General features: G+C 29.9%; 1 protein-coding gene across 1 annotated transcript; it reads left to right on the top strand.

Moving 5' to 3' along the window:
• The first annotated feature begins 2,465 nt into the window (after positions 1–2,465).
• Positions 2,466–3,866, top strand: LOC149891161 (uncharacterized). The gene is made up of 2 exons (XM_090082418.1): positions 2,466–2,897; positions 2,999–3,866. The coding sequence occupies exons 1-2, from the start codon at positions 2,654–2,656 to the stop codon at positions 3,820–3,822; spliced, it is 1,068 nt and encodes a 355-aa protein (XP_089938544.1). The 5' UTR covers positions 2,466–2,653; the 3' UTR covers positions 3,823–3,866.
• Positions 3,867–14,565: the final 10,699 nt, after the last annotated feature.

Raw genomic sequence — 14,565 nt, 5'->3', positions numbered from 1 at the left:
CCTGCTATTAACGGACAAGGAAACTTTATCAAATGTTTGAGACAAAACAAAAAATTGAACTATGGTATCTCTTTTAGAAATATTCAAAAACAAACAAACAGTTTCTGTAGCAACGTGAATTTAATGCAAAAGAATCGAAATATTAATGAAAAGATTATTTTAAAAAAGTAGCATTTATTTATAAATTAATGTGCATGAAATGAGCTACTATAAACTACCATGCCTAATTGAATAACTGTGCTATCTTGAGGGACAAATGGGCATCACTATAAAAAAAGAGAAAAAATACAGTTTCAAATCTCCCATTAAGCCAAGAGAATTGAAAATCAAAGAATCATTGCTTATTGTACACAATTGCTGATGACGAAAAAGGATTATATTCAACTTTTTTAAATTTCTGACTTGATTTGCTTCTTACATCAATAGCTCACATTTTCTCATTCTTGAAGCAATTTTAAGAGAAATTCATCGTAAAAAAAAAAAAACGTTTTTTCTTTTTGCGAAATAACATTTGTGAAATAAACGTTTAGTTTTAATAAACTTTGGCTCTTAAAGTTTTTTAGTTTAAAAAACTTTAAGTTTCCTTTGCAAAAAGAAGATTTTAGGGTAGAATATGAATAATGTATCAAAGTATTTTTTTGGCATCATAGTGCATGTATATTATTTAGAAAAAGATACTGCTTACAAAAACTATCGTATTTGACTAATAAACAATACCTAAAGCGAACTTTTATTTTAACATATTTTAAGGAGATTTTTTTGATGGAAACATAATACAATAGCACACATTTTTGCTTTGCTAATCTTTTGGGTAGGGGAGAATCTAATATACTTAATTATGTTTATCAATACTTTTAAGGTTAGATGATATTTAATGAAGGTATATCGAAGTCGTACCTTTGTAATTGTAACGGGTGTGTTATGCAAGCTTAAATCCTAAACCGGACGCGATTTTTATATTGTTTAGTTAGTTAGGATTAAAGATAATTTGTTTCTCATTTGTTATTTGGAAAACTTACTGTACACGTTCTCAATTACTTTATATTCAGTTTGAAGCAAATTTTTATAACAGTAATTACTAAAAAAATGTTACGCCATTAAAGCTTAGAGCCGTGTTTAATTTATAAAATTTAAAGTACGTTTAGGTAAATAGGACATAAACTAGTATAGAACAACTTCGCAAATGCTTTGAAGTTTTTAAGGGTCCTAAAAGTAAGAAAACAAGTTCATCCAGTTTCTGATCATTTTGTTAGATTACTTTTTTGCATAATTTGAAACTTATCTCTGCTGTAAAATATCTTTTAACCATTAATGAATAAAGGCTTTACTATTAAACTGTATTCACTTACTAACTGCTATAATCCCACCCTACTTTGATCCCTTACTAGCTATCTCACTTAAATATCATCCAAAAGAAATAAAAAATTGATAAGCAAAAAAAAAGGCTTTGAGTAGATAAAATTTTCAAAAGGTCAAAACTTTTTCTGCCATATATTTTTCCTCAAACTCAAATCTTAGATAAGCAATATACTGAATTTTAGAGGAATAATTTAAATATTAGCTCTTTTACAATAGACTTCATGTTTGGTTTCACGTCTTAGACTTTTAATAATTTTATCTATTATTCTTCCTGAATCAATTATTTATATATTGCACTAATTCCTATTATTATATGATACATTTTTATTAACCGATGTTCACATCTCAATGTGAACATCGGTTAATAAAAATGTATCATAACACTGTGTGTTAACAACATCAACTGTATGTTTGTTCTCTTTATCTAAGCTATAGGGTCATTCCATGCCAAGTGGTGCAAATTTTAATGAGGTCCCTCATGGACCATCTCAGATTTTATTGAAATTTTTTGATTTTGTACATATATATGTTAAAAGCATGTTTTGAAAATTTTAGATCAATATCTAATATGGTTCTTGAGAAAACGCTATTTAAGTAGTGGGCTATTTTGCATAAAATTTCACTCTACAAGAAAAAAGGGTTTTTTCATCATTTTTAACAGCCAATAACTTTTGAACAAGTTAGTTTTATACTTCAATTATTATAAGATAGCAAGTGTGCTGTGGATACTTTGAAAAAAGAAAAAAATATTATTTCTGGCATCTTAACTTTTTCCATAATGGCGGGCTAAAGTTGATTTTTTTGTTTTAAGAATAAGTTTTTTTGTGATTTTAAAGACCTTAATCTTAAAAACTAGTTACAAAGTTAATAAAAATCAAATTGCTTGCTGATCTACATGTGGTGGATAAATATTTTTAAAAAAATCAGTTGATTAAAGAGCTGCATTCAAAAGTTATAGGTCTCCAAAATGAGTCAGATCGAGATTTTCGTAAAATTGATCTGTGATGCAAAGCATCTGTTACCTAAGATGGCACTTTTTTTTTTTTATAAAATTTTTTATACGCATCAATTAAAGACTGTTATTTAATAAAAACCAAAAAAATTAATGGGCGCTTATTTATAACCCCCAAAAGGTAGTCTCTAAAAGTCAGGTAAATTTTCCATAAAAAATTATTACTTTTTAAAAGTTTAGTTATTGTTTCATTTAATTCTATATTACTAGTATGTCAATCTAAAAAGTACTAATAAAACCAAATAAATTGTTGTATTTTAGAACTAATTAATAATAAGTAATATGCCTGAGCTTTCTACTTGCTGTATTGGTAAAGCATTAAATGAACAGTGCTATCTATCTAATAAAAGTAAACGCTACCAAGAACTGTCTAAACTAAACCAAGAGCTTATTTCTTTGAGAAGCAAAATAAATCCCATAGATTTTATTTGTAGCTATCACGAGAAAGTTTACTTGTCGAGGTATGAGAATGAACATCGCAGGTATTGTTGTAATCCGTTGAACAAGCACGCAAAAAATGTGAAAAGAAAGTTTCAATATTTAATATCTTAATTTAATAAAAATACCTTAATAACACTAAATAAATAAAAAAAAAAATATTTAATAATTATTTCCGTTATTTTTTAGATTCTCTTAGAGTTATCAGTCTTTCATATGCCAAAGATTTTGGTTTAATACCTGGTCAAAAAATTTGCACTAGTTGCAGAAAAGTTCTGAATTGCAAACATAATACAAAAGAAAATGAACTCCAAGAAAAAGAAATTTATGTTGACAACCATACATTAAAAGAAGATATTAATTCAAGTATTGCAAGTTTTGGATGCTCACCTCTAAAACTTGTTTCAAAAAAAGATAGAGTTGCATATGGAAAGCGTAAAATTGATAGCATAAGAGCTCATACACAAAAGGCTGTTGCCAATGTGCTAGGTATAGAAATAGCTGCACTTTGTGAAATTGAATCACCCTCAAAAAAATGTTTGAAAAAAACAAACACAGATTTAGACAATATTATGACTAAAATTAAGTCAAAATTTGAAAAAACATTGTCAAATTCTGAAAAAATCACACTTCTTACACTCACTCCAGACAGTTGGTCAATAGAGAAAACTCAGAAGTTTTTTTTTACTTCAAAAAGATCTGTAGTACAAGCCAGAAAATTAAGTAAAAAAAGTGGAATACTATCAAAACCTTCTCCAAAATCGGGTAGAAAACTAAGCGAAGATGTAATTACAGAGGTTGTTCATTTCTACGAATGCGATGAATATTCAAGGGTTTGTCCAGGAAAAAAAGAGTTTGTTTCAGTTAAAGTAGATAGTAAAAAGCAACATATCCAAAAGCGCCTTCTACTAGTCAATATGAAAGAGCTACATATTGAGTTTAAAAAGAAATATAATTATCTTAAAGTTTGTTTTTTTTGTTTGTTTTTCATTAAAAAAATTATTGTATTATAAAGAGGGGAGGGGACAGAGGGGAGGGGACTTTATCTATTGGGATTTAAAAGTTCTTTATCTAAAGGGATTAAAAGGCTTTAAGCATTGATATTTTTTAATTGATATTTCATAATAAATAACATTATATAATTCAATGCATTTACTTATTATGTCAATTTTAGAATTTTATGGAAAATTTACCTGACTTTTAGAGACTACCTTTTGGGGGTTATAAATAAGCGCCCATTAATTTTTTTGGTTTTTATTAAATAACAGTCTTTAATTGATGCGTATAAAAAATTTTATAAAAAAAAAAAAGTGCCATCTTAGGTAACAGATGCTTTGCATCACAGATCAATTTTACGAAAATCTCGATCTGACTCATTTTGGAGACCTATAACTTTTGAATGCAGCTCTTTAATCAACTGATTTTTTTAAAAATATTTATCCACCACATGTAGATCAGCAAGCAATTTGATTTTTATTAACTTTGTAACTAGTTTTTAAGATTAAGGTCTTTAAAATCACAAAAAAACTTATTCTTAAAACAAAAAAATCAACTTTAGCCCGCCATTATGGAAAAAGTTAAGATGCCAGAAATAATATTTTTTTCTTTTTTCAAAGTATCCACAGCACACTTGCTATCTTATAATAATTGAAGTATAAAACTAACTTGTTCAAAAGTTATTGGCTGTTAAAAATGATGAAAAAACCCTTTTTTCTTGTAGAGTGAAATTTTATGCAAAATAGCCCACTACTTAAATAGCGTTTTCTCAAGAACCATATTAGATATTGATCTAAAATTTTCAAAACATGCTTTTAACATATATATGTACAAAATCAAAAAATTTCAATAAAATCTGAGATGGTCCATAAGGGACCTTTGCACCACTTGGCATGGAATGACCCTATATATATTCTCACTTTATCTACTAACGTTAAAAAAAATTTATCTCCTGGGCTCACAAAACACAAAAGAAATTGAGAAAAAATTTAAAGAGAAAAAAAAATTTTTTTAAACTAGTTAAGCCACACCTAAACATTTCCATCTGAATATTTGTATCTGATAAAATTTTAATGCATTAATGCATTCCAAAGTTTAGAACCTGACAGTGATATGTTACACTAAAAATCCGACGTTTTAATAAAATAAAACGTTCTTAATTATTAATATGGTTTTTTTACTTTCAGAACACCGACAATACTGAATATAATGCTTTTCTTATGATTGCAATTAACAAAAATCACGGCTTTTATTCGATAAAACATCAAGAAATAATTTTTTGAAACAACTTCATGCAAATGTGGTGCTTGTTGAGGATCAATAGTTTCAAATGAAAGAACTATCTTCCTATTCTGACCCATATACTATTAGCGTTATCAAAAAGTCAATTCAAGTGATGAAAATTGCTCACTTTTTATTTCATTCATTCCTTAAACGATTTGATATAACGATTTGAAACGAATTGCTTAAAAGAAATTTTAATTTAGCGCAACTAAATTTAAGTGATATATATACTAGTTCATTTAAGTGATATATAACTATTTAAGTGATATATATGAGCATGAACTATTTTTGGAAGCTATATATATATATATACATATATTTCTAAAACTTCTTTGCTTTAGTCTTTTTTTTCTCTCTAGTTTGAAGATAAAAAAAAAAAATGTAAAGAATGTTATGAGCTCCAAACAAGTTTTAAAACAGTTTTAGATTGATGTATCCAGGAGATACATTTATCAGGAGATATTATCAGGAAAAACATCTGCAATCCCTAATGTATGTAAATTGAACAACATTTTTATCCTTAGGAAAAAAATTAACAAATTTCTTAATGAACCAGCTACTTCATAAAACTCCTACCTCATAGATTTTAATAATAACAGAATTAAGGTTGGTGAGAAGAAGTAGAGTATGGTATTTATGCAGCTTTAAAATATTCAAAAAAACGTAGGGGCAGAGCTTTCATTAACATGTAAATTATAAACTGAATTGGGTCGATTAAATTGCAATAACAATTGCGCTGTTATCAGGTCTGTTTCATGAAACATAAATACTTAAATATTAGTTTAAGCAGCTCAAGTACTTAAGTAAATTAATATTACGTAAGTATAATCTTGTAGTTCTTTGTCAAATTAAAAAAACAGAAAATTGATATTTTAGAAAAATCTGTACAAAAGTAGTCCGCATTTCAATTTTGTATATAACCATCCTAAAAATTTATCTACGGCCATCCTAAAACTATTTTACTACTTCTTTATTTACTTCAATGGAACTTACTGAATCCATAGTCGGCTGTCTCAAAAAAAATTATTTTTTGATTTCGATTTAGTTCTATTAGCTTTATTTTATCTGGTATTTTTATTTATCTAGTTTTGTCTAGTAATATTTAAAATCAAAAATTGGAAAGTAAATGAGTTTTAAAGAAAATGTTATCTAAAATTTAGAAACTTATATCAGTTATTGTCCTCCATCTTTTAAGGTAATACAAACAACAACCGAATTACTTTATGATTTAGAAAACGTAAAAAAATATAAAGATAAAGAAAGTGACGGGAGTTTCTCGCCATACTTTATCGTCAGGATCAAATTTAAGTTTAAAATCAAGCCCTTGTCAAAGCCAACATTAAGTTGTAGCCAGTTTTTCCAAGAAAGATTCTTCAGAGCTTGTTTTGGTTTGACTGCTTGCTGTTGATCTTATTCACATTTATTAAATTTGAGAAATTGTATTGTTATTAAAAAAGGATGAGCTGCTTAAGGTCTTAAAATTCCAAGCAAAAGACAAACTATAACTCCAATATTTTTGGAAGACAGGAAAAAAAAAGCTATATGATTTGTCAAAAGTACTTGAAAATGGTTATAGATTTTCACTAGATGAATAGACTTCCAATAAGGTTTTTTTAGAGTCAATAAAAAAGAGTTCCTTAAAGACGAAATATTGGAATTGCGGGCATTTTAATATATTTTACTTTACTCTAAATATATTAAAAAGCCCGCAATAATTTAGAGTCCCACTAAATCAGTATGACCAAGTTCAAAAGGATTATATTTTTATTCGAAGAAAAAAGAACTTCTACATCCAAAGTTGAATCTGAATACTAAAATCTTGAAAGTAAAGAATTATTACAAAAAAAAAGAGGCTGAAGAACTAGACCATTTTCCAGCCTAAAAAAACGCCAATTTAATAATGAATGGAGGCTTCTTTAAATGTTTTTTATCAAAAAAAATAAATGGCTGTATCTGAAAGATCAAACGTCTTCAAAAAATGCTTAAAAATTGCACTGAGGTCTTAATCACCATCATCAGTTGAAACAGAAAGATGTTTTAGTGCTGCTGGAGTTTTTATTACTAAGTTGAGAACATCGTTTAGTGATAGAATGATAAACATAGAATTTTCTTGCATTCTTACTTGAAAGTTTAGTTATGTTACTTTGAATAATACTTACGTAGAACCATCGCATTAAAATGTATATAAGATTTAATTGTTAAGAAAGTAATTAAAATTACTTAAGTTACTTAAGTAGTTTGAAAAATATAACTTAAAAGTAGTTAAGTAATATTTTCCCTTTACTTGAACACCCCTAGCTTTTACAATCATTTTTCTTATCATTATTATGTCGGTCGCCGCAGTCAGTTTTTGTTTATCGCACTAGCTTATCACTAAGCGGATATTGGATTTAAAAAATATTTTTTAGTGATTTTTCATATTCAAAGTCTTTAATGTATATTATTGACTTTTTCAATGTTTAAAAAAGTTCATAACTTCTTAACGTTTATTTATTTATCTATTTTTTGCTTTCTGTTTTTAATTCACAGTAAAAAATATATATATATTTAATTTTTTTAGATTGATATTTTTAAAGGACTTTTTTCAAGGTTTAAAAAAGTTCATGACTTTATTAAAATTTTTTAAAATATGATAAGTATATAAAATTCTAAATTATTTTTATGCGCAATTAAACTATTCATATATTTAATTGAATGTAAAACAAGAAAAAGAAAGAAAAAAAAAAAGGTTTTTTAATAAATTTTTTTTGATGCTTTTTTGATTTTTTAAAAATTGATTTAACCACGTGGTCACAGAGGTCATCTCTTTTTTGTTTATTAAAATGAAGCTACTACAAATTGACTTTATTCAGTTTTCCATGCAAAAATATTCGGGCGACCTCTGTGACCCCCTGCTTTAAAATCTTTTTACTATTGTGAGTTTTATTCAAATACCGCGCAAATTATGTTTAGTAAAATGAAACTGTTGCTAAATAAAAAACTAAATGAAGATTCGGTCTCAAGAGTCTCTGTTTTAAAACTTACATTCCGATGGTTTTTATAAATTATCAAAAAATCTCCCCTCCCCCTCTCCCACTACCCTCCCCCAACTCCCCTCTCTCCCCTCCTCAAGGTATATTTTCTTAAGAAAAAGTTTTTAAGTCTGTACCAAGTTTTTACAGTCTTAGTTCATTGCACTAAAAATTGTTGGTTGATGTTTAGCTTCAAAACTTTTCGAAGCCTGGCTTATGTTGACTTTAGCAAAAGCCTTTTGTTTTTAACTCCTTAAGTTCTATTAATATATTAATTTATATTAATGCTTTTAAAGTAAAAAGTTATTATGTACAAATGTTGCATTTTCTATATACAACATTTTACTCTAAAAGCATCATATTTCACCCTCCTTTAAATTAAGTTGTCCCTCCTCCTATCTCCTTATCTCATGCTCAGTGTCTGTATGATCTTGAGCAGAAGATAAAAGAAGGTTGAAAGTTGATACAGCAGGGTTACCAGCTCATCAAGCAGGGTCAGCAGAAAATGAAGGAAGGCCAATTAATACTTTAAGCTCTTAGACTGAACTTAAACAACGTACATATAATGCGTGTATCTAATCCCTCAACTGCACCCAGGTCTTACATGGTCCAGTTTTATCATTTCATGCTCTTTGTAATTTGAAGCTAACAGACAGAACTACTAGGACTTGCGGATTCTGGCTCATTGATACTTTTCCATACTTAAGGAATTCAAGATGACGTCGTGTTTTTAATTTTCTGCAATCATGAATTGTGTATTCTGTCACATTGTGATTTATAAAAATACCGCATTAGTATTTTTATAATATAGTGATTTGCTATAGTTAATGAATTCAAGATGGCGTCGTGTTTTTAATTTTTTAATTTTTAATTTCTGCAATCATTTTTGTTGACTTACCTTTTTTTTTGTGTCCTCGTGTTCTAGACCAAAGAGTTGATCATAGTCTATAAATGTAAAGCACGGTTTTAGTTTGTAGTGTCCAATGGCTAAGGTGTGAATTCCATCTTCCAAAATGACTCTTTTGTCATCGTTAGCGCTGAGTGCGACTTTGTTGATCTCTTCGGTGTAAATGTTATGCTGATGAGATCGGATAACGTTCATAGCTGCAAGCTTTTTTAATTTGGCGAGAGAGTCTGCCATTCAAACCATGGAAGGGGAAAGAAACACCAGAGTAAGAATTATTTTAACGTGTAAAATGAAATCTGTAAGCATGATGACTGGTGAAGAAGTGACTCGAGAAGCGAGCTTTTCATCAAGATCAGAGATTGTTCTAGCGACTACGGATGTAAGAGAGCTCATGGGTGAAATGGAAGGAAAAGTCTTGGAAAATAGTGTTAAATACAATGCTTTAGGATCTAATAGTATCCTGTCTAAGATTATAAGGATGGACATTAACTTTACTGATTACGAACCTATCAGCGGTTCTTCCTATATTGAACTGTCTAAAGAGCTGAAAGACAAAAAGGCGATCATCAACATGGAAAACAAGGATGATCAATGCTTTAAATGGTCAGTCGCTCGAGCGTTGAATTTAAAAAATAAAAACAACGAAAGAATCGATGAAGACTTGGTTCTAAAATCAGAAGAGCTGAATTGGGATGGAATAGAGTTTCCTGTTAAGCTTAATAAAATCGATAAGTTTGAGAAAAATAATCCTGACATTAGCGTGAACGTCTTTGGGTATGAAAATGAAAAACTTTACCCTTTGCGAGTATCTGATTTTACAGATCGAAAGCACTGTGTTGATTTGTTGTTTATTTCAAACGACGACACTGACCATTACTGTCTCATTAAAAGTTTGAGTCGGTTATTGTCTACGCAAACATCAAAAGGTAAAAGAAAACAACATTATTGCAGAAATTGCTTGCAAGGCTATGACCAGGAAGAAAAGCTTCAACAGCATCAACCTTATTGTTATGATAACGATGCAGTAAGAATCGAACTTCCTAAAGAAGGGACGACGGTTCGGTTTAAAAACTATCAAAGGAGTATGAAAGTTCCATACGTTGTCTATGCTGACTTTGAAAGTTTCATCCAACCTCTTAACACTTGCACACCGAATTCTAAAGAGTCGTACACCAAACAATACCAAAAACACGTACCAAGCTCCTTCTGCTATTATATCAAATGCTTTGACGACAGCCTTTACAAAGGAGAACCAGTCATGTACACAGCTGAAAGCGAAGAGGATGACGTAGCTCAAAAGTTTATAACCATGCTTGAAGCTGACCTTATAAAGATTCTTGACAAGATTGATATAGTAAAAAAGAAAGTGGTAACGGATGAGGATGAAAAGAATTTTAAGACTGCAACCCTGTGTCATATTTGCGAAGATGATCTTAACAGTGACAAAGTGTGGGATCACTGTCATTTAACTGGAAAGTATCGAGGAGCTGCTCATAACAAATGCAACTTGAATTATAAACTTCCAAAATTCATTCCTATTATTTTACATAATTTGTCCGGTTATGACAGTCATTTGTTCATCAAGAAATTAGGTGGGAAATTAAAATGCATACCCAACAATGAAGAAAAATATATCAGCTTCACAAAAAGCATCAAAGTGAGAGAATTTACTGATAAGAAGGGTAAACTTCGTGAAGTATGGAAAGAATTAAGGTTTATTGACAGCTACAGGTTCATGAGTTTCAAGTTAGAAGATCTAGCTAAAAATCTAAACAACGATCAATGCAAAAACGTTGCTCAATATTACTCTGGAGAAAAGTTTGATTTATTAAGAAAAAAAGGAGTTTACCCTTATGACTGGGTGAACTCGATTGAAAAGTTCTCCGAAACGCAATTACCTCCTATTGAAGCATTCTATTCCAAACTAAATGATGAGGAAATAAGCTGTGAAGACTATGCGCATGCGCAAAACGTTTGGGATGTATTTGGATGTAAAACGTTTAAAGATTATCAAGAACTGTACAACAAGTCAGACGTTCTGATACTTGCTGATATCTTTGAAAATTTCAGAGACGTGTGCCGTACCTATTACAAGCTTGATCCTGCTTGGTATTATACCTCACCTGGTTTGGGTTGGGATGGTATGTTGAAACTCACTGGAATTCGGTTAGATCTTCTGTCTGATATTGATATGCTTAATATGATAGAAAAAGGGATACGCGGTGGGATTTGCATGATCAGCAAACGACATGGAACTGCTAATAACAAATACATGAGTGATTATGATCCTTCACAACCATCGAAATTCATTCAGTATTTAGACGCAAATAATTTATATGGATGGGCTATGTTCCCAATTTAAACAACAAAGAAAAATACGTCATTCATCATGAAAACCTAAAGCTCTATGAACGACTTGGATTGGTCACTACTAAAATTCATCGAGGTGTCACCTTTGAAGAAGAACCCTTCATGAAACAATACATCGATCTCAACACTGGATTAAGAGCAAAAGCTAAAAACGAGTTTGAAAAAGAATTTTTTAAACTCATGAATAACTCTGTCTTTGGAAAAACCATGGAGAATATTCGAAAGCATGTTGATATTAAACTCATCACCACAAGAAAAGAAGTCTTGAAATTGTCAAGAAAACCTAATTATGATAGAAATACCATTTTTGATGAAAACCTTACTGCAGTTCATATGAAAAGAACAAAACTCTTTTACAACAAGCCTGTTTACTTAGGACTAAGCGTTCTAGACATAAGCAAAACTTTGATGTTTGATTTCAATTACAACTATATCAAACCTAAATACGGAGATCGCGCGAAACTACTCATGACCGATACTGACTCGCTCATCTATGAAATCGAAACGGATGATTTTTATCAAGACATTTCTGACGATCTTGAAACCAAATTTGACACGAGCAACTTTTCTAAAGACCATCCTGCTATTGAAAACGTTGGGTTTAAAGTAGGGTTAAATAATAAGATTATCGGCATGTTCAAAGACGAGGCTGGTGGAAAACTAATTAAAGAGTTTGTAGGACTTCGTCCTAAGCTCTACTCTTACAAAACCTATGAAAAAGAAGAGAAAAGATGCAAAGGGGTTAAAAAGAAAGTCGTTGATAAACGCATCACTCATCAAGATTATAAAGACTGCTTATTCAGTGGAAATGAAAAGCTTGCAGCTATGAACGTTATCCGATCTCATCAGCATAACATTTACACCGAAGAGATCAACAAAGTCGCACTCAGCGCTAACGATGACAAAAGAGTCATTTTGGAAGATGGAATTCACACCTTAGCCATTGGACACTACAAACTAAAACCGTGCTTTACATTTATAGACTATGATCAACTCTTTGGTCTAGAACACGAGGACACAAAAAAAAAGGTAAGTCAACAAAAATGATTGCAGAAATTAAAAATTAAAAAATTAAAAACACGACGCCATCTTGAATTCATTAACTATAGCAAATCACTATATTATAAAAATACTAATGCGGTATTTTTATAAATCACAATGTGACAGAATACACAATTCATGATTGCAGAAAATTAAAAACACGACGTCATCTTGAATTCCTTAAGTATGGAAAAGTATCAATGAGCCAGAATCCGCAAGTCCTAGTAGTGACAGAACATAAGCTAATTAAAAAACATTTTTACACAAAATCATCATCTTATTCCTCCAACTTTAACTAAGTTTAAAGAATGCAAAAAAGTTGATATATTCACAACAGGTAGGATTTCCTGAAACTGAAGTAAAATGTAATCTCTTCAATAAGATTAAACGTTTAGTTTCTAGAATTTGAGTATCTTTTGGAGGATAAAAACAATTCTGTTAAAGATTTAGCATAGGAGGAACGTAATAACTTAACATACATGTTATTTGTGAAGTGAGCAATCTAAGTTTCAGAATACAGTAACAATGAAGAGTGGTGTGGATGATTTTGTTATACTGTTGGAGATTCGAAGTGAAAAAAAGATAATGTGGAAAAATTGTAATCAAAGTATGCAATCTGTCACCATTTTGTTTTACAAAAATACTTCTTTGTTTTACTCAGGTTTGAATATTTAAAAAATGAAATTGTGTTTTTAAAGAATATTGGTGTAACCGTCAGTGTCAATCTAAGTTTTTTTCTTGAGTGATTGACAAGACTGACAACAATATTTCTGGCTGATTGACATTGAGAAACTGATATTTTTAAATTCTAATAAAAAGAGAATTGATACACGCTAGGTCTTAAAATTATCTTTAAGTGCTCTAATCTGAAGTTAATAGTTAAAAAATACACAAATCGCTAATATTCGCTATCTTCACGATTGATTTTATTTTCAAAATCAAAATGTAGTCAGCCTAGTTTTTACTTTAAAAAGTAATTAATAAAAGTTATGTTTATTATAAATGCGGAAATTCTTTCGAGTGTAATCTAACTTGTCTTCATACTCTTTTCCAATTATCACGCATTTCTATGTGATTATGAACAATTTTACCCTTCTTCTTTAAACATCTTTTCATTATGGCCCAGTACTTCTCTATTGGACGAAATTGTGGACCATTTTATTGGGTTCGTATGTTTGGGAACGAATACAACGTCATTTTTATTATACCACTCCATTGTCCTTGTAGAGTAATGTGAACTAGCTAAATATGGCCAAAATATAATGGGACCTCTATGTTGTTTAACTAAAGGCAGCAAACGCTTCTTAAGACACTCTCCAATATATAATTTACTGTCCATTGTTGACTTTGCTACGAAGACTTTACTCTTTTGTTCGCAACTACAAATAAATCGCCATATCATCAACTTCTTACTAAATTTATCTACTAAAACGTACTTGTACTTTGGCGCAACCCTTCTACGATTAATTGCCAAGTAAAATCTTTGATCGGACAATGGATTCGAATCACATTTTACGTAGTTATTTCGAATCATTTTTTCAGCTGCCATGTTTTGTAAGAATATTATCATATAATAATATTGTACGTTTTTTCACTTGAACACTTTGTTTTCTGACCGGTTACGATACATAATGGCACGATATGCTTTAAAGCCACTTTTTATTCTTACACTTGCAAAAAATCCGGGACTGTCAAATTATAATCGAGCATAAATGTTCAAAATCATACTGATTTTGAATATTTTTGCTCGATCATAATGTGACAGTTACGGATTTATTTCAATTTCGGCCTAAATTTTTTTCACTAATTTTTTATTAAGAAAACCACTCTTTCGTCCAGTACTAGGCTTTCTTTTGATTAATAGAGTTTCTTTATATCGTCTTAGAACATCACCAAATATACTTTCTTGTTACTTTCAATTATTCTTCAATAGAAGCCTGCGGATTTTCAAAATATTTGTGCAAATTTTTTTTTCTTTTCGAAATTTCTTCTTTTGTTGACATTTTGTCACTAATTGAGCGCAACTAAACTGCATCAATTAGTGAGAAAATGTATTTTTGATTGTACTCCTTTTAAACTCTATAATATCATATTCCATAAAGTGTAAAAGTCAAATAAAAAGACATGAAGTGTGTTGGGACTAAGCA

The sequence above is a fragment of the Hydra viridissima genome, unplaced genomic scaffold, assembly GCF_058129835.1.
Source record: "Hydra viridissima isolate aposymbiotic clone 2 unplaced genomic scaffold, HvirCarnegie_v1 scaffold_3, whole genome shotgun sequence".
In the NCBI taxonomy this organism is placed as follows: domain Eukaryota; kingdom Metazoa; phylum Cnidaria; class Hydrozoa; order Anthoathecata; family Hydridae; genus Hydra; species Hydra viridissima.
This window is presented reverse-complemented; position numbering and strand designations above follow the sequence as displayed.